This window comes from Alternaria alternata (genome assembly GCF_001642055.1).
Source record: "Alternaria alternata strain SRC1lrK2f unplaced genomic scaffold CC77scaffold_16, whole genome shotgun sequence".
Classification (NCBI taxonomy): domain Eukaryota; kingdom Fungi; phylum Ascomycota; class Dothideomycetes; order Pleosporales; family Pleosporaceae; genus Alternaria; species Alternaria alternata.
The window spans coordinates 1-19092 of record NW_017306205.1 but is presented as its reverse complement, the minus strand read 5'-3'; the positions used below and the strand labels follow the sequence as shown (position 1 = coordinate 19092).

At 51.3% G+C, this 19092-nt stretch overlaps 6 protein-coding genes across 6 annotated transcripts; 2 read left to right on the top strand and 4 right to left on the bottom strand.

Annotated features, from left to right (window-relative positions):
- Window positions 1-28: 28 nt before the first annotated feature.
- CC77DRAFT_1096650 (DNA mismatch repair protein) lies at window positions 29-3442 on the top strand. Its single transcript, XM_018529855.1, has 2 exons — window positions 29-503; window positions 553-3442. The coding sequence occupies exons 1-2, from the start codon at window positions 218-220 to the stop codon at window positions 3267-3269; spliced, it is 3003 nt and encodes a 1000-aa protein (XP_018383468.1). The 5' UTR covers window positions 29-217; the 3' UTR covers window positions 3270-3442.
- A 91-nt stretch (window positions 3443-3533) lies between these two features.
- On the top strand, window positions 3534-5859 carry CC77DRAFT_209475 (MFS general substrate transporter). Its single transcript, XM_018530650.1, has 6 exons — window positions 3534-4032; window positions 4081-4296; window positions 4349-4452; window positions 4515-4848; window positions 4898-5577; window positions 5629-5859. Exons 1-6 carry the CDS (start codon window positions 3988-3990, stop codon window positions 5774-5776), a joined length of 1527 nt encoding a protein of 508 aa, XP_018383467.1. The 5' UTR covers window positions 3534-3987; the 3' UTR covers window positions 5777-5859.
- On the bottom strand, window positions 5798-7315 carry CC77DRAFT_1022294 (hypothetical protein). The gene is made up of 4 exons (XM_018525432.1): window positions 7169-7315; window positions 6884-7114; window positions 6532-6832; window positions 5798-6475 (listed from the first exon to the last, which is right to left on the bottom strand). Exons 1-4 carry the CDS (start codon window positions 7274-7276, stop codon window positions 5943-5945), a joined length of 1173 nt encoding a protein of 390 aa, XP_018383466.1. The 5' UTR covers window positions 7277-7315; the 3' UTR covers window positions 5798-5942.
- Window positions 7316-11162: 3847 nt separating this feature from the next.
- Window positions 11163-12500, bottom strand: CC77DRAFT_940513 (glycosyl transferas-like protein; the record flags this gene model as incomplete). Its single annotated transcript, XM_018534738.1, has 1 exon — window positions 11163-12500. The coding sequence occupies one exon, from the start codon at window positions 12498-12500 to the stop codon at window positions 11163-11165; it is 1338 nt and encodes a 445-aa protein (XP_018383465.1).
- Window positions 12501-13739: 1239 nt separating this feature from the next.
- CC77DRAFT_993348 (major facilitator superfamily transporter) lies at window positions 13740-15676 on the bottom strand (the record flags this gene model as incomplete). Its single annotated transcript, XM_018536408.1, has 2 exons — window positions 13740-15006; window positions 15066-15676. 2 exons carry the CDS (start codon window positions 15674-15676, stop codon window positions 13740-13742), a joined length of 1878 nt encoding a protein of 625 aa, XP_018383464.1.
- Window positions 15677-17832: 2156 nt separating this feature from the next.
- CC77DRAFT_1022287 (hypothetical protein) lies at window positions 17833-18749 on the bottom strand. Its single transcript, XM_018525431.1, has 2 exons — window positions 18668-18749; window positions 17833-18618 (listed from the first exon to the last, which is right to left on the bottom strand). Exon 2 carries the CDS (start codon window positions 18577-18579, stop codon window positions 18070-18072), a length of 510 nt encoding a protein of 169 aa, XP_018383463.1. The 5' UTR covers window positions 18580-18618; window positions 18668-18749; the 3' UTR covers window positions 17833-18069.
- Window positions 18750-19092: the final 343 nt, after the last annotated feature.

Genomic DNA, 19092 nt, shown 5'->3' with positions numbered 1-19092 from the left:
GCCTCCAGTTGGACCCTGACCCTTTTCCCCAGCGCACCTGCCGCCCGCCGCGCTAAGCTGCGAGTTCCCTTTCACGACACAGTGATTGCGTATGTTCTGTAGATCGACATGTAACCACCCGCCCTGCCTCCCCACTGACCTCGGAGCGACCCCTAAACATGCTCGCATGCGGGTTATCAAACAACGAGGGGGCGCCCACCAAACCTAACACTACGTCATGACCCGAAACACCCCAATTGGCGCCAACCATGCTATCCCCAATGTCTCGACCCAAACCATACTGCCCCTGCCTGAGCATGTCGTCGCCCAGATCAAGTCGTCAACGGCAATCGTCTCCCTCACCGGAGTTGTGCTGGAGCTGCTGAAGAATTCTCTGGACGCGAAAGCGACCAAGGTTGAAGCTGCGATCGACTTTGCGCGCGGCGGATGCTCGGTCGAAGATGACGGCCTCGGCATATCGCCCCTCGAGTTTCGCGAGGAAGGAGGCCTGGGCAAGCTCTACTGTATGTACATGCACCGAGGGCGCTGTAGATAGACAATTGACAGGTACAGGCACGTCCAAGTACCATGCAACCGAGCCTCTTCTTGGCCGCAATGGCACCTTCCTCGCCTCCCTCGCTGCCATGTCCCTCTTGGCCATCTCCTCGCACCACTATCAACATCGCTCGCACAACGCGATAACGTTTCACCAATCAAAAGCCGTGGAGAGGCAACTGCCGGCTTCGGCGCAGCACGAGATATCAGGCAGGCATGGCACCCGTGTCACCGTGCGGAACTTGTTCGGAAATCTGCCTGTGCGCGTCAAGCAGCGGTCGATCATCGCGGAGCAAAGAGCGGAGCATGACAGACTGTGGGATGGGCTGAAGAAGGACGTCACGAGTCTCTTGCTTAGCTGGCAGAGTCCCGTATCCATTCGTATTCGCGACAGCGAGAACAGGGTGGTTGTCAACCTCAGCATATCCGGCTCAGGCGCACCGGCACAAACTAAAGAGAGGGAGACGTTGAAGACACGCTCTGCGCAGCTCTCATCACTCCTCAACGTTTTGACCCAGGCCAACTATATCGCCATTGACCAGTGGCCGTCGTGGGTACCAGCATCAGCTGCTACATCTGCCATTTCCATCAAAGGCGCCATATCATTAGACCCGGCACCTAGCAAGCATGTTCAGTTCATATCGCTCGGTATACGACCGCTGTGTGCGAACGACGGCCACAACGAACTCTTCGATGCTGTCAACCGCCTCTTCGCTCTATCTAGCTTTGGCACTGTCGAAGATGATACCAACATCGATGAGCTGGAGAAACGGCGGCGACAGTCAGACAAGCGCTTCAAGCATGACGGGTACACCAACCGACAGCTCAAAGCACGCAAAGACGTCGACAGATATCCCATGTTCTACCTTCGCATCTCGTTGAAGGACGCCCGTAGAAGAAGCGTCCCCGAAGAGCAGTTCCTTGGGGATGAGGCGAGCCTCCAAAGCGTGATGGAGGTGTTGGACGCGATGATAACTCAATGGTTATCAGTCCATCATTTTAGACCACGGCAACCTCGCAAGAAGCGTGGACGGCTTGATACGGCTTCTAGTGCTGCGGAGAGTCTTGCTGTAAGTAACTCGTCATCCACGGAGGGTCGGACTACGTCCATGGCTTCAAGTGGGCAATCTATCCGAAGCCGCTCTGCAACACCAAAGCCAGTTTCTACTTCGTCGCAGTCACTGAAGAGGAAGCGTCCGGACAAGACGGCGTCGCGCGAATTGTGCGAGAGGTCACGTCCTGGAGTCTTCGCAGAGTGGTCACGCATCAAAAGTGGAAAGCCTGAGTTCTTCAGCAGCGTTTCGACCGTGTCGAAATCTAAATCCGAATCAGATCTCGGTAAGGAAGTTAGTATGAGCACTTCGGCTGGCACAAACACCGAAGCATTTGCGAAGTTTGATATACCGCCGTTATCGCAAGGTGCTTTGAGTGGGCAACATCTTCCCGTCGAAGCTTCCACACCTACAGGCTCTCTGGGTATCGAAAATAAGGAGAATGATGATACTATTCTGTGGACAGACCCAAACACCAAGAAAGTATATCTATTGAACGCTCGAACAGGTTGCGCAGTGCCCGATGCCCGGCCGCGACCAACCACCGATTCTAGCTCATCTACGTTCCTCAACACGCAGACATCTACGAATAAGTCGGTGCGGTTACCAACACGAGCCTCGACAGCTGTACCTGGCAAAACGCCTTGGCTTGACAATGTGCTAGACACGTGGGACAATCCAGTCTTCAAGCCAAGCGAGAAGCGTATACAACAGGCTGTATTACACGAAGACGAGTCTCGAGGGCACCGCTATTCTAGGCATGGTTGCTCCCGCATCGATATCGACAAGGCTTTCAACCAGGCTTCAGCAGGTGGCTCTAGTAGACTGTCGAGAGAGGGGTTACAGAACGCTCAGGTCATCGCGCAGGTCGACAAGAAGTTCATTCTTGTCAAGATGAAAGATTCGACACAAGTGCAAGATGCGCGCTCAGGGCTTCTCGTGCTAATTGACCAGCACGCAGCAGACGAACGCGTACAGGTTGAGTCACTCCTAAGCCAGCTTTGCAATCCACTACAAGACAAAAAAGGGTATCAGACAAAGCTCGGCAACAGGGCGCAGGTAGCTTCTGTCGTGCTCGAGAAGCCGACGCAATTTGCAATCTCTTCCAAGGAACGAATACACTTCGCAACCCATGCCGCAAGATTCGCAGCATGGGGCATCCTCTACGACATCCTTGGAACGACGACCTCTTCAGCTGTTCCTGACACTGTCGATAGGGAAAAGCACGTTTTATCCGTCACTGGTCTTCCAACGGGTATATCGGAACGATGCAAAGCTGATCCCAAGGTCCTGATTTCTTTCCTCCGCTCAACGGTCTGGAAGTACGCAGAAGATCCGCATCTCGCTCCTTTACCGGCACCACTCACCTCATCACCGAGTAATCCCACCGATTGGGTCAGACGTCTAGCCACCTGTCCTCCAGGTCTTGTCGATCTCATCAATTCTCGTGCATGTCGCTCCGCTATTATGTTTAATGATGTGCTTAGTATCGAGGATTGTAAAGCTTTGGTGAGAAATCTGGCGAGTTGTGTGTTTCCGTTCATGTGTGCGCATGGACGGCCTAGCATGGTGCCGCTTATTGATTTGGGAGAGAGGGGGGAGTTTCCGGGTGGACTAGGTGCGCGCGATGAGAGTGTTGATGACGCAGGTTTTGTAGGGGCTTGGAAGAAGTGGAGGAAATGAATGTTAAAGTCGAGACTTGCTGTCAACCCTAGCGGGTAACCTCATGACACAGCTTGGCATCGTTCAGACAACGTGTTTTTATACCTGAGGTCCAAAGAAATGCTACGACAGACACGGTGAAGCAATGTGCAGCTTGATTCTACTTCAAGGCAGATGTATACACGGCGTGGAGCTTAGCGCGAGATTTTCGCGCATAGCTAAGCTGAATTAGGTATGGTCTCTTATCGTCTATCACATCGTCTGGGAACAGCCGTGGAGCGTCAGCATCGCAATGGTGTTCGCCACCATCTTGTATCTTGCCTGCACCTGGATATCAATGTATTGTGCGGAAGACCCAAGCAAAGATCCGAACGAGATTTCCATTCGCCAAGCGTCATTCTATTTACCGACGCTGACATGGCAGAATCGAGTCAATGTACGTCATGCGTAAACTTCTTGGACATGCATATCTCAACAGCCAAGCCTCCACTCCGCTGCTGAAGATCCATTCCGCGGATAAAAGCGCATGAAGCTAGTCTCGTGACTTGAAGTCGAAGCGAGCTCTCACCTCAACGAGTGGTTCTTCATAGCCGAATTGAGTAATGATGCGCATGACACCCCGCGATTCGGGAGACGTTTTGCGGGGATCGATCGTTGGAAAAACGGAGAAGATGCAGCAATAAGAAGGCCTAGAATATGCTTGATGAATGCTGTATGAACTGGGCTACCACGTAGTAGAATGTCGTTTAAAGAGAAGGACCTTGAAGCTGAGCGAAACGAGCATGTCAGCGTTTTCCCAATCCCTATGAAGCCTGAATACTAACGGCGAAAGATCTCGTTCGATGAGAAAGGCGATCGCGGTGAAGATGGCCGCGTTAACATTGAGGATGTCGACCAACCAAATGATACATCAGGACAAGCATCGTCGCCTTTCGAAAAGGATGACAAGGAAACCCGTCGCATTATTCGAAAGATAGATCTCAGACTCCTGCCAACACTCGCTGTTATCTATGCCTTTGCACTCATCGACCGCGTTAATCTTCCAAATGTACAGTGTACCCCTGTTGCGATCACAATTCGTATACTGACCCATAATGCAGGCGCGTATAGCAGGCATGGATGAGGACCTAGGCCTCTCTATCGGCTCACGTTATTCAATCCTCACAATGATCTTCTTCATCCCTTACATCATCTTTCAGTTCCCGTAAGTAGTGTCTCTTACAAACTGCATTTGAGACAAACACTGACTTCGTACACAATCTTTAGGGCCAACATCATCATCAGAAAACTTGGTCCCGCCGTATGGCTACCTTCTCTAGTCATCTGCTGGGGAGCTGTCACGATTGGCATAGGTTTTACGAATGATTGGACGCAGGCACTAGGCTGCAGAATCATCCTCGGCGTCCTGGAAGCAGGGTATTATCCAGGTTGTGTCTTCCTGCTAAGCTGTTGGTACGCGAGATTTGAGGTACAGAAGAGGTTCAGTGGATTCTATCTGCTAGCCCTTCTTGCAAGTGGTTTCTCGAACATCCTTGCTTGGGGACTAAGCGAGATGAGAGGCCTTGGAGGTCTAAACGGATGGCAATGGATATTCGCTATAGTAAAGTCAAGTTCCTACCTACTGCCATCAACCGCTAACCCATCTGAAGGAGGGCGCCATCACTGTCCTACTCGGCTTCATGGGTTTCGTAACAATAATCGACTTTCCCGATAAAGCCAGCCAGCCTAGCCCAATAACAAAGCGCCCTTTCTTAACCTCTGCGGAAGCCAACATAATTCTTGCCCGTATTCAACGCGATCGCGGTGATGCTGTCGCCGATAAGCTTACCTGGTCAACCATCTCAACGCATCTCCGCGATTGGAAGATCTGGGAGTTTGCCTGGCTCTACTTCCTCAACAACGTCGTCGCGTACAGCTGGGGGTATTTCTTACCCATCATTCTACGCAACGACATGAAATACTCCGTCGCTATGAGTCAGATCCTGTCTTTCCCGCCATACGTGCTGGCTGCGGCTTGGATGTTCGCCACAGCATGGGTTGCCGACCGGTACAGGATGCGTGGTGCAATCATTATATTCAACTGTGCATGGGCTGTCTTGGGAGTATGCATGATGGCATTCCTCAGCAACGCTCGTGCACGATATGCCGGAGTCTTCTTAGGTGTTAGTGGAGCGAATGCGAATGTGCCCAGCTTGTTGAGTTATATGCATAACAACATCGTGGGTCAGATGAAGAGAAGCGTTGCTAGTGCGCTATTGATTGGGGGCGGAGCCTGTGGAGGTATTGCAGCATCGAATATCTTTCGACAACAAGATGCGCCAAAGTACACGTAAGTTCCATCCACCAGAGATATGCCGGAACACGAGGCTGACCGAAGCAGACCTGCCATGGCTGTTGTGATTGCGACTCAAGTTCTGACCATAGTCCACGTGCTTAAGAACTTTTGGGTGTACTCACGAGCGAATCGCCAGGCAGATCGAGGCGAGAGGATCTTGGAGGGACAAGAGGGCTTCCGACAAACGCTGTAGATATTGCTACCGTACTTGCAATCGCTCTGACGACCTAATATGAAAATTTTGACGATATGCCGCTACGCTATGCTATGCCATGCTATGATATCAAACTCAACAAATGGTGCGTGATGCGACAGCTTTCTTTCACAAGAACATCCCGCTTTCCACATACGAACTGACACTATCCCATCAGCCTCCGCCTCCTCCCACTGTCGACCTGAACAGTATTGTCTGGCCCGATACTGATACTCAAACTGCTAGTATCATCCTCGCTTCCAGCCCTCCTCCTGTCTCGGTCTCTGCCGCTCACAGTCTGACTCTTACTCCTCTCGGGTTGTATGACCAGCCATGTCGAGCCTCCGCCTTCGTGTTCTTGTTCCATGAGCTGTAGTTGTGGGCCTCCACCCCTTTCGTCTCCTCTCCGCATCTCCCTATCACCTCGTCTCACGTCGGTCTCGCTCAATCCTCGGTCGTTGCGGCCGCGCTCTCTACTCGGTTTCGGGGCTTTGGAGGGTGGTGGGGGAGGGAAAAGGGTGTGGAATTTGGCAGTCTTGAGGGGCATCGTAGTGAGCGACGTAGGTAGTGGTAGGGATTCGATGAGGGTTAGCTTCTCTAGTGGTATGGTTGTGAGAAGGGAGGCGGGCAAGTCGACGGGTGAGCATGCGACTATCGCGTGCCGTAGATGGGTGTTGGATGCGAAGAATGACAGGTTCTCTGTGTTTTGTTAGCGATCTCACGTTTCTTTCCTTCGAGGATCCATGGATACATACCTCGAACTTTTCGTCCCGCTCCGCCTTCCTTGCCTACCCCGGTGTCTATCCAGTCGAAGCTGGTTATCCTTCCACAGAAGCCAGTGGAGAAAGCTCGCAGCTGGCCCAGGTTTCGGACCTTGTCAAGCCGCACAAGATAGTTCGCCATGCCTTCTAAGTTGGCATATACGCGCACAATGATGTCCAGCGAGTCGGCATCATCTGGGAACTGTTCACGCAGATATTCCCGAATTCGTATGTTTAGTTCATCTGCTAATGACTCCCCACCTTGGGCTTTGCGTGTTATGTATTTATCGTGGAACTAGAATCATTAGTTGGAATACACGGTCGGCAGCGGCATTGTTGTGCATACCAGGAACCCCTCCGCATCGGCGTCTATAAGCACCAGCACGAACGGCCGTTTGGCCTGTGACTGCACTAGAGCTTCTTCCTTTGCCTTGGACTCTGCCAGCTGACCTTGCATCGTCCGCGTGACATCTGCTATTTCCGCCTGCAATGTCCGTCGGACATTTTGTTCGGAGCCAAGGTCGAGTTCACATTGTGCGAGGCGTGCTTCTGTCTTCTCGAGTTTGTCGAGGAGTTCCTATTTCATCGTCAAAACCCTCTCCTCACCTCCAAGACGCAGCTAGTAGCATACCTCGATAAGCTCACATCTCTTCTCCTCGAGGATCCTAAACTGCGTCAACCGATCGCGGAACGTCATCGGAGGTGGGGCAGGCGGGCCCGCAACAACTAATTCCGCCATCTTCAAAGTGGGCGGATGTCACACAGTCACAAAAGGCAGGAAGTTACCAAACGACAAAAGATCTGGGGATCCTAACATTTAAGAAGACGCGTTGTTTTGGGCTCCCGCGCAGCGCTAGCTAGCTGTTTTGCATGTGCATGGCCCAAAAGTACGGTGACGCCGGCGGTGCGAAAGATGGCAGGTGCTGATTGGCCGGGTATGTGGGGAGAGTTGGGCTGATACGCTGCCTTGGGGTTAGAAGACACCGGAATCAAAGAGAAAGTCGTGAGCTGGCGGGCTGTGTTCTAGTCACGGATACAATCAGTGTGGCATGCATCATGCGGCGCGAGCCGCAATGGGTCGTGTGTGAGGCGGAGATGGAGGGGTGATGGGGGCTCTGGAGGGGGTGTGAGGGGCATGTTCTTCGCCTTGTTAGCCCCTCGTCTTTCGAAACAGACATCACATTACTTCTTTGTCTAATCATGCCAAAGTGTTGCTGCCTCTAGAATCCGTTCTATTGTCTATCTACGAGTGTGCAACCCTCAGATATCCCCCGGACCTTATTCATGAGTCACTTATCGGCAGGCTCGCCAGTCGCATGACCTGGATAATTTCGGTATCTGGTATGGAAACTGTCATCAACGTTCGATGGTCAATTTTGCCTCCAGACGTGCGAGGTAGCTTGTTTCAAATGACAGCGCATGTCGGACGCATATAGACTGGGAGGCTGAGACCGAGGAGTAACTTTTGTAGATATCTGCGCGATTTCACGCTGGGTGCCTCGTTCATGACAACAAAAACCTGGATCTGTGGCTCGTCCTGCTCATTGTCACTCTTGAAAACCAAAACTGTCTCCGCTACTGAGCCGCTCCCCTGGTCGACGATAGTCCGTGAGATATCTACCAGCTCAACGTGAAATTCGCTGATGTGCGCGATCGACTGGTCCAAATGTCGAGAGACCACAAAACGCTCCCCAGTTTCGTTGATAGACCCTTAGTCACCAGTGCGAAAGCACCTTAACCTGGTGTCTGAATACGTCTGGAAACGATTTTCATCGTCTTCAGAACCGAAGTAGGCAAGGCCAATGAATACGACTAGGTTGTGTTTGCGGTCTTCGCGAACAACTAGTATCAGGTCTTGCGCATGCTCGAATTACATATCGGTAGTCCGGGTGGTTACGTTTGCATTGGCGATCCAACCGAAGGTGACCTGGTGAAGCAGTGTTTGACGGGAGACATTTAAATCGGATAGTAAACTCTTGACTGGCTCATGCACATACTGCCTGGACAGGTCTATAGTCGTCGGTACCAGTAAGCTGTGAAAGTAAGATCTGGAGCGCAGCCAAACCGAAATTTACCCCTGAAACATCATTGTTATCACACAGGCACCGAACACCAAAGGACAGGCTTGCGGGTATGATGCACTCGAAGCGATGGAAAGCAGGGACGGCGTCGGGGTTACGGAAACCAAGATTTGCAAACGGTAACACTGGCAAGGAGGGACGATCTCTCATCTACGCCTTCCACTCGCGTATACCAGAGGTTGGTAAAGGCGCTATCTTGAAGGCAAGACTGGTTTCTAAAGCAGTAGTCGAATTGTCTGGGCTCTCAGGGATGGTCGGTAGTGGTACAGATAGCGAATAGTTGGTGCTGAGAGGCGTCCTGCGAGGTTGAGTAGGGGTATTAAGTTCTTCGGGATGCGCTTTAGGCGATGAAGATAAGAGTCGATCTTCGTTGATGTCATTGTAGTACCTATTCATCCTAGCCAAGAGGCAGATATCGGAACCAGACAGCGAGAAGCGCTTTGAAGATGATTCCAAGGCGCACAGCCGGGATTTCCAGAGCGCCTTGGATGTCCAGGCAGAAACTCGTTATACGGGTTTCCCTAGTAGCCCGAGCAATCGTGCGACATATGGTAAAGCAACTGTACCAAATCTTCTTTTTATTTGCAGCGACCATATGACCCTCTACCACTCTTACAAGCCGCATAGCTATAGGGCTTTGCTATAAAAACCACAGTGTATCTACTGTCAATCTCCGAATCCCACAAAATCAGTAACATGAGTAACTTCAGTAGCATCCTCACGTCTGGCCACATAAGTGCTGATACCAATGCTTTAGCAATTACCGAAGCACTTGGGAAGTTGAATAAGCTTTCTTTCACCCTTCAGGCACCATCCTCCATGTAACCGAGATTATACAAACATACAGCAAGTATTATGATTCAGGCTCTGGGGTTCGGCGTCTCGGTTCGGGTCTCTGGAACATTGTCGTGACATTCCAACATGTCCAATCTGCACTCATTAACGAAAATCCAGGCAAGAGTGGAACGCTCTCAGTTTACTAACGTTTCGCACTTAAGTTGTTCAATCGTGAACATGAATGCAATGAAATTCAAGTCCTCTCTATGCATGATCGGGTCGACTTCTGCAGGTGACTGAGACTGCCTGGCGTGTTCTGATCGCGTGCGTGTTGCCTGTTGTTTGGTGTTCCTTTTGCGCTGTCGTGTTACGATACCTTTCGTAAGTCGAGCCGAAACATAAACGGGTAGAGGCTGACTTAAAGCTGGTATCGAAAAGTGTCGCATGTTAGTGGTCATATCATGTGATGCCACACTTGGTCGATTCAAATCAAGTCAATCAGACAGGGTGTATCGCTGCTGCGTAAGGTTGCGTAAGTCTCGAGCCTCACATAAGGCTTCTGGACGCAAAAGATTGTCCGATTGCTGTACTCCTGATTGAGGCTTGGATGAAGTTGTTGTTGTGCTCCGCCACCATGCACTTTGCGGACCCATGTTATCTATTCCTGTCCTGGAAAGAGCTGATTTGACAGGTGCCGCTCAACGAACGCGTTGTGATGTTGTCCAAGAATTCAACCCAGCATGTATATGTGTTGGTTCCAAAACATCGAGCACCCAGGGCTCTGTCGAGTGGTGAGCCTCGCACGTGTTGTCAGCTTCATATTAGCCGACATCGGTTCTGACCACTGTCGTAACTTCTGTGTCCCAACAAACGACTGAGATGCGACCTTCGCCCACTCATGTATCGAAACACATTCTTGTTGGGCTGTTGTAGATATCCATGATCGTGATCCTGCGTCAGCAAGCGGACCGTGCCGTGGGTCCAGACGTTCGAGTCGAACTTGGTGTCAATAAGATGGATGAATTGTAACGTGTGTTAAGATCTGTCTGGCTAAAGCGATATTGCACATGCTTCCCACTAGGCTTGATAGCTATAAATCAAAAGCGGTCGCATTATGTCGACCGAGACCTGTGATAAGTGTGGTGCAGGAAAGCTAAAGATACCTAGGTACTTGACAAGCAACTGTAGCATCGAAAATGCCGATCAGAGAGCACAGACTCTTGAATACATACTCTGCTCGAGGTGGCGATGAGCAGACCTGCGAAGCAAACCAGTGTGGAAGAAGAGATGAGGTATCATGGTGAAGTGCGTGTCATCACTTCGCCCGGAGCACATGTCTATCTACCTAGGTAGGTAAGCATCACTGGTGGGGTCGCAAGACATATATGCATCAGATCGAAAAAGAGTAAGAGTATGATTAAACACTTGAAGATGTGGGCGAATGGAATCGTGTTGGATGTGAAAGGGGTTTGGGAATTGGCTATGAATCTAGGGATTGAGAGATTGCCAAGCCACTAAAGACGCGGAACGCGTCGGCCGGCTATTCACTTCCACCCAACATCTATACGTGCTTGTCCATGTATGAAAACGCGTAGATATGAAAGCTATTACGATGTTCTAATGTACGCCAGAATGAAAGGAATAACACGATGCCACTTACCAGGAGCCGGCAAAGCCACGATCATCTGACCAATCGATACGCTTCGCTCCCAGCCTCCAAAATGGCTCGTCGACGTCATGATATCTTCGCGCGCCTACTCATCAATCTCATGGAGCCTGAAGCTTAACCTTTTCTGTCTGTTCTTCGACGATAAACTTCCACATCACCTCCGCCGCCGTCTTCGCGCCATCCATCGAATTTAAGGTATCCGCTAGCATCCTCGCTTTCGCGGCATACGACGGATCATTCAGCACCTTCAGAACCGTGTTGCGAATATTCTTGGCTTTCCAGGACTGTTTTTGCACACGGATACCTGCTCCAGCATTCATGGCGTTGTCTAAGTTCGTTTGCTGCTCGACTTGTAGCGCAACACCGACTATAGGCTTTCCTGCCGCCAAGGCGCATTGCACAGTACCTTGACCTCCATGTGTTACGATCAAATCGGCAAGCGCATTGGCGGCGGGTGCTGGGATGAACCGATCAGTCACCAGCAGGCGTGCGTCTCCGCCCGCAATTTCGTTGGCCTTGCCGATGTCGCAGATCGATTTTGAAGCCAGCACGACTGCGTTCCAGTTGTCTTCAGGGTTCATCCTCAGAGCCTTGATCGCTTCGAACAAGAACTCTTCTGTTCCTGAGCTTCCCATGGTAACTAGGATGGACGGGCCAGACCCCTTTGTCAGATGACTTGCGATGTCTTCGTCCAGCTTTGAGTCGTTTCGCGCATACAAGGGACCTGTAAGGACGATGTTCTTTGGGATGCGGTGCAAATATTCTTGGTGAAATATGGGATGGTCGTTAACCAAGTTGAGGTCGGCCATGTTCATGTCGAAAAGTGAGATGGGACCTTTGATTGGCCATCCACAGGCAGCAGCCGCAGCTCCAAGGCGCTTCTGTTGGAAAATAGGAGCGTTGATCATCAGACCACTACCCCACCATGCCATGCGCTGCCGGAACGGTCGAGGAAGCCTTGTGAACAAGGGCATCATATCCGGAAGATCGCGAATCAAGCCATGTGCAAAAGCTCCAGGATGCAATGGCACTGGAAGAAAGTTGATTGTCCGAATGCCCAGGAGTCGTGCAGCGATAGAAGCTGGAGCCCACATGCCGTGGAACACAATGTCGGGTTTCAATTCTCTGAATGCCGCAAGTTGGCCGTCGATGAAAGACTTCGCAATTTCTTCCGATCCGAAAAACTCAGGCCAGTCCCATCCAAGGTCGTGCGCTACAGATATACCCTTCACGCGTGGTTGAGCTGGGACGATGTTGAACCCAGCGTCTGTGATCTGATATTCGAACCGCGCGCCGCAAGAGAGGAAGTCGATCTTTAGGTCGATATCGGGCGGACACATGTCCCGCAAAGCGACAGCCATCGCAATGGCACGTGTGGTGTCTCCAGCATCCTGCCATGCTACGCTCAGCACGATGTGCACGCTTCGGGATGCCATTGTGCGGTTCAATTCTACTATCGTTGCACAAGAGGAGGTTGAAAGCAGCAAGATAGGGCTTCAGGCTTGGATGACGTTCAGGACACCTTGGTGTATGGAGTCTTATACAAACATCTGGGAGGCTCACATGCAAACTCGTGCCCCTCTCTGGAAGCCGCGTCGATCATATTCGTCTCTCCTCTATGATCTCCGAAACGACAGCGATCGGTATGAGCCGTGTAGCACAGCTGCGGCTCATTCTTACTGCACCGTGGGCTGGTCAGCCTCAGCTCAAAATACGAATGAAACCTTCGACTATCGCTGTGCAACACTCACGCCCGACCCAGCTTCATGGCCACGCCATGCTACATCTCGCGACAGCTGCGGGGAACCGTAAGAGGTGCGATGTTATCCAGATTACGTTCGGTCCTTCGCGGAGTCGGACCGGTGAATGCGTTCGAGACTCTGACATAGCAGGCGCAACCTCCCGCTAGTTGCAATATGCTGACCACCTTTGCATAGCGAAACGAGGCGTTCAGCAATGCCTTTGACGTGTTGCGAGACGTGTTCTTGGTCAATACTGCTTGCACAGCAGACGGATACGACGTGACGGTCGGTGTAAGCAGGCTTTGGATCCGTAAACAGCCAATAGTGTACGTACAATATCGGAGCTGACCAGGATGGCCGCACCTATTTTCGTACCAAGCCACCGAGCTTCGCTTCAACCGCGACGGAAACGGCTACACAGCAACATGGCGTCTGCACCTACTGAACAGTTGTATCTCGTAATGCGATAGCGAAACTGATACCAGTCCTCGATCATGTAAAGGCACCGGAAATGGTCTCGTAGGGGTGGGATCAGGAGATGCATTTGGTTATCAAGCTTCGCTAAAGCTCGGCTTTGCTTGTTTATCATCTTAGACGTGGGATGATCTGCGCCATGTCATGGTGGCTTCGCTTATTCTCGTGTTTGATTAGCTGCGCGGATGAGCTCCGAGGTGTGCACCCCAGAAAGAGCCAGGATGACGCACGGCTATCCCAGAAGCTTTTGATCATCTTCCAGTCTTGCGCGAAAAGAGTCAGGGCCAAAGATTGCACTTCACCAGCAAAAGATACAGTTCAACCGGTTGTCAAAGTTAATACATTATGCATTATTGGCAGAGATACGACGCGGTGAGGCATCTGCCCTATCATCATCACACGCTAGAAGACCTCGCATTCATCCATAGATCTAATTCCGGAAAGAAATCCATCGCTTCGTCACCTACGATCCTGCTTTCCACCCGCGCCTAACTGATCACGGAGATCGGGGTTGATCTTCGCCGTTAAGTACGACGAAAATTGACCGCTTTGTCGGAACGTCTTCACCCAAGCTGGAGGTGGCGCTTTCAACGACACCTTGTTCGCTTCTTGTCGACCTGCACCAGTGCCTGGAGTCTTCAAGATACTGCGGGGCTGGTATGCTTGTTGGTCCCGCTTCTCATCGTTGCGCTGTACAGGCGTGTCCGACTTTTCTTTCACGCTGCGCCATTCCATGCCTAGAGCAGCTGGTATTGCAAGGCAAGCGATGATGAGTGCCGCAAAGAATGTCCCATGAGTCAGCGAGTCGTTGTAGGCTGCCAGTATCATTCGTTTGATTGCTGGAGTAAAACCCGTCGTCAGGTCCGTGGCTCCTGCGGCTAAGATGCGTTGAGGATTTAGACCTCCGATTCGTTCCAGGCCGGCAGAGAACTTGTCTATGTAGAGATTTTGTCCCACAGCTGTGAAGACTGCTCCACCGAGCGTCTGGAAAAGCGAGAGGACTGCCGTACCGATGGGAACATCGGGTTTATCTAGCACGGTTTGTACGGCTATATTTGGGTGCTGCATGGTGCAACCGACCCCAAAGCCCGTAACAATCTGGGTCCCGATCCAGATACTGTTGTTGGTATTCACGGACCATGTGGTGATGAGGCCGGCACCAATGGCCATGAACAGAGAGCCAAGAATCATGAAAGGAGTGTAGTATCCGATGCGCTGTACAAAACCGCCGGACATGATCGAGCCGACGACGACTGAGAGCACAAGGGGAATGGTGTTGATACCGGATTGCATGGCCGAGGCACCTTTGATGGCCTGGAACCAGAGAGGGATGTAAATGGACACCGTGAGCATGGTCGCGCCTACGCAGAACTGTGAGGCACTTCCGAATGCGACGCTCCTCTGGAAGACGATGCGTGCTGGCAACGTCGCCGTGGTGTTTCGGGTGACGAATTGCCAAAATATGAAGGCTATTAGAAGAATTATAAAGGCGATGAGAAGCGCAACGATACGTGGTGAGTTCCAACGGTACTCCGCTGCACCCCACTCTAGGGCCAACAAGAGACAGGTGATCGATGGAAGGAACAATGCGGTACCCAGCGGGTCCAGATGTTTTATCGTCTCTCCCCATGTCTCGAATTGCGGCTTCTTTTCTTCGAGGTTTAGCAAAAAACATACTGCAAGGATGGTAATGCCACCGAGTGGTAGGTTGATGTAAAAGCACCACCTGCGAGGTATAAAGTCAGTATATATCTCACATGCGATTCGTCAAAGCGTATTACTGACCTCCAAGTTGCGCTGCTGCTGGTGAACGCTCCGCCTAGCAAGGGACCAGCCACACTTGCAACGCCGAAGCATGCGCCAAAGAGACCCTGCAGCATGGGCCGCTTGGCAAGCGGCACTGTGTTGAGCATGATCAAGATCGCACCGGTGAAGATACCACTACTTCCTAGGCCTGCAATAGCGCGTCCAACGATGAGCATGTTGCTGCTGCGTGCTGCGCCGCAAACAATACTCCCCAACTCAAAAAGAAAAATGCCGGATAGGAAGACTGGTTTCGTGGGAAAGAAGGTGTATATCCTTCCGTATAGCAGAATGAAGCCGGCTGCTGTGAGCATGTACGCACTACCGTACCATCCAATGTCGCCAATGCTGTCGAATTCGTTTGTTATGGCAGGTATCGCTGGGCCGATGATGGTCCTGTCGAGAGCGACTAGGAAGATCGAGATGTATAGTGACAGCATTATGACTGCTGTTTTTGCTGTAGATGGGTATGGAGATGGCGTCGTCTTCGCTCCTCTTTGCCGTTCGATGTCAGCTACTATCGGCGGACTGAGAGGCTCATCGTTCGCCGAACTCGCATCCCAAAGATGACTTTTGTGGAAGTTTCTGTGCATGTTTTTCAGTGGTGGACTGAGAGGTGAGTCCATAACGTCGTCGTCGAATTTGAAGCTTGTGGGGGTGGAATAATTTGAGGCCTGGTATGGATCCATTATCACTGGCACATGGTCGCCGTCCTCGGATGTTGAAACTCTTCTTATCGTGTTGCGGTGTCCGGCTCCGTTCGCTTCGTTGGCCTCATTCAGCCGCAGTATTCCCTCTAACGCCATTAGAGTGCTTTCCCGAAGGAAGGGTCGAATTTCGTGTAGATCTTCTCGTAAGTTATTGGTAGTGTATGAAGTAGCGACTTCTCGTCTCTGCTGATATGGTTTTGACTGAGCCAGATCTTCTTCTCTTGCGTTGTAAGAGATATACGCGGCGGTGCCTTCTTGTGCTTCGGTGTGTGCTCGAGCAAACGCCGTTTCGCAGTTATCGGCCAAATCTTGGAGGATATTAGAGATCAGGTCGCGTTCTTCAGCATCGGTGCGCCCATGCCATCTCACTTCGGTGAGCTCATGAGTGGACGGACGAGACGATAGCGTTGATATGATGGAATAGGCTGGGCGCGCCCCTCGGAACTTCGGTATATACGGGGGAGGTGCCGCCATTGTCCCAATATCGACTGTAAGCCGTGGATATCAATCCGGAAATGTGGGGCGTGTGCGCTGAAGCCTGATATATTGCTTGCAGCCAAATGTACGAGAGGTCCAAGGTGATGAGCGAGTAACAAAATTCAGAGATATACGGCTATGGGCTATAGGGGTGAAGAGTATTATAGGCATGAGTATGCTTCAGTTCTTCGCATTAACAGTCAAAACAAGAAGCACATCTCAGTAACACATCTAGTAGACCAAGAAACATTCCGCAGTCGCATCCGCAGCACGACCAGCAAAGCGCAACGGTGCAGTAAGACGGCGATGACTTCTGACGAATGCGACGTCTTTCTCACACACCATCCACAACCTCCAAAAGCATCGGAGCGCCATCTTCTAAAACACCGACGTTGTACGGCTTGGCTCTACGCCACAAACTTTTCTTGCTCATCCGATGGCGTCTATTAATAAGAGTCTAATGGACCCTGAGCTGTCAGAGGTGGGTAGCCTCACTATCCTGCATGCTTGCACTGCAGTAACTCTCGTGTTCTGTGCAAGATTATGCAAAGTCAGCCAGCGATAGATGATCGGTGCTCGGTGATGACGCTGGGGAGCCGAGCGGTATTGCCAGATCACTGATCTCTGCCGAGACAACCTGAGCGACATTTGAGACGCCTGATGAATCGATTCCTTTGCAAGGTGAATATGATGCCAGGAATGGAACATGATGTGAAGTGACGTCTCAGCTTTTCCGAAAAGCTGGTGGACGATGTTGGCGATGAGAAAGTGGAGAAAAAGAAAGAGGGCGAGGCTTAGCGTGAGAGGAGGTACAGCTGGCGTGATAGTCTATACGCATCATCCGATCGCGATGCCTGTTTGCTTGTCCCGACCAGAACAAAGTCATCATGCAATCGTTGCAGGAGGTCTCTAATTGTAAGTACAAAGTGGCCATGGTTCGTCATTCAGACAACCCAGTCTTCACAGTGCTCTCATACTCTAGCTGCACATCGACCTGGATCCTTCGCGCAGCGCATCGTCATGACCTCGTCGTTTGGGTCTGACTCCGCGCGAAATACGTATACTTTCAACTGACCATTTCCGATGACGAAGCTTCGCCTCCTAAAGCAGAGCAGTTCTGGATGCGAAACTTCAATGTGGAGGATCCCCATGATCTTCTCAAGGGGGCCCACTTGAGGCAAACAAGCCCTACCCGTAGTGCCCTCAATGCATACTCACCAAAAGACGCAGGTACAGTTTCAAAGACACCTAGCTTTGCGAACTTGCAGCTAGTTTGCGGGGTGCATTGATGTTCAACAGGGGCACAGTGGAGATTGCCGCAAAAGCAAACGGCGCCCCTGAGCCAAGAATGGCAAGAAAGATTGGCAAAAGCAAAATTGGGACGACGAGCCTATGCTGCGACATGACGCAGGGCAAAGTATTTTACAATGAGTTCACGATAGACATCAAAAAGGGGGGTACAGCTCACTTGTCATCCTTTAAGTTGATGCAGGTGCCATGATGAACAGGCTGTGAGATCACAACATCGAACACGTAATGAAAACAGTGATACCGGTATCAGGTACGAAGAGAACCATATCATTGGATGGACAGCTTACGAGTTGGGGAATTCCCTAACAACGTGATGACTGCTAAGGCATTGGAGGAGAGTACATGTTCCCTAATGAGCGTCCTTCCGTCCTTCAAATGATCTTTAATATGCGCCAGATACCCTTTCACCACCATCTTGTCTCACCACAAGAGAGTGTGCCGGATTGCGGTATCGTTGCCGGTGCCATGGGAACAGAGAGGCCCACTGATCACTGAGGGTGATCTTCGTCCCACTCAGCTACCTTGTCGTCATATAGTCCTGAGATGTCTTCGAAGCACAAGACGAGATGTTTGTTGCACATTGCAACTGTTCCGTAAACCTCGAACTCTTTCTCTGTCATGTCGGAAAGCGTGAAGACTTTCTTGGTGTCTGAGGCGGCTACACGGAGACACTTGACCATGCCGCGTTCGAGCATGTTGGTCCTCAAGACGGGCCTCTCCAAGGGGTCGGCAAGAGGCCAGCTCTCGCTGGACAACTTGTGCTCATCTAGAGCCTTCTGGGCGCATTCGACGAGGGCTTGTTGGCATTGTGTGAACCTGACGTCCTTAAGCGGGGTCGTACCGATGGAAGACTGGCTGGCGATTGGAGTTGGGTCAACCCCGTACTGCTTGTTGCACGCTAAAAGGTCTTGTTGAAGTGTATACTCTCTGTACCTCGCCTGCGGTTCTTGGGGGTCGTTTGCGGAGAGGACAAAGGTGTTAGCATCTAAGTTGTCCATAGCGGTTTGTTCATCGCTCAAGGAATCTTGTCGAGCAGCCTGGGACGAATCAGTAATCATCACCCTTGAAGTGGAAAGAACTGCTGACTACAGGAACGAAAGTGGCCGCGGATGCATGCGCTTCAGACGCAGCGTTGGCGGTCTGCTAAAGTATGAGTGTCAGAATGGAACCACAAGATAGTAGATAGCGAAGTCATACAATTACGCGTCAAAAGTTTTGCAACGCTAGCGCCAAATCTCTCCCCCACCATCACCACCACCACAACAACAACCCACTATAACTATGTCAACACCGCGTATTTTTGGACGTGAGATATCGCAAAATGTACGGCGTAAGCCAAATATGAGTCTTGCCGAGCGCAATATAGCCATCGGGATGTGGAAAGCTGGCTGTACGATGGTAGAGGTGGCGGACGCGTGCGGGCGCTCGAAATCCACCATATCGCGCCTTATCAAGAAGGCCACCACAACGGGCACAACAGAAGACAAACCACGCAGCGGACGTCCCCAAAT

Excerpts from the sequence above, each read along its gene's own strand:
- CC77DRAFT_1096650 (XM_018529855.1), top strand. The coding sequence starts at position 218 with ATGACCCGAAACACCCCAATTGGCGCCAACCATGCTATCCCCAATGTC. Across the intron at positions 504-552 it reads AGGCCTGGGCAAGCTCTACT|GCACGTCCAAGTACCATGCA; the intron begins GTATGTACATGC and ends TGACAGGTACAG.
- CC77DRAFT_209475 (XM_018530650.1), top strand. The coding sequence starts at position 3,988 with ATGTCGTTTAAAGAGAAGGACCTTGAAGCTGAGCGAAACGAGCAT. Across the intron at positions 4,033-4,080 it reads AAGCTGAGCGAAACGAGCAT|ATCTCGTTCGATGAGAAAGG; the intron begins GTCAGCGTTTTC and ends TAACGGCGAAAG. Across the intron at positions 5,578-5,628 it reads CAAGATGCGCCAAAGTACAC|ACCTGCCATGGCTGTTGTGA; the intron begins GTAAGTTCCATC and ends TGACCGAAGCAG.
- CC77DRAFT_1022294 (XM_018525432.1), bottom strand. The coding sequence starts at position 7,276 with ATGGCGGAATTAGTTGTTGCGGGCCCGCCTGCCCCACCTCCGATGACG. Across the intron at positions 7,115-7,168 it reads AGAGATGTGAGCTTATCGAG|GAACTCCTCGACAAACTCGA; the intron begins GTATGCTACTAG and ends ACGATGAAATAG. Across the intron at positions 6,833-6,883 it reads CCGATGCGGAGGGGTTCCTG|TTCCACGATAAATACATAAC; the intron begins GTATGCACAACA and ends TAATGATTCTAG.
- CC77DRAFT_1022287 (XM_018525431.1), bottom strand. The coding sequence starts at position 18,579 with ATGGACAACTTAGATGCTAACACCTTTGTCCTCTCCGCAAACGACCCC.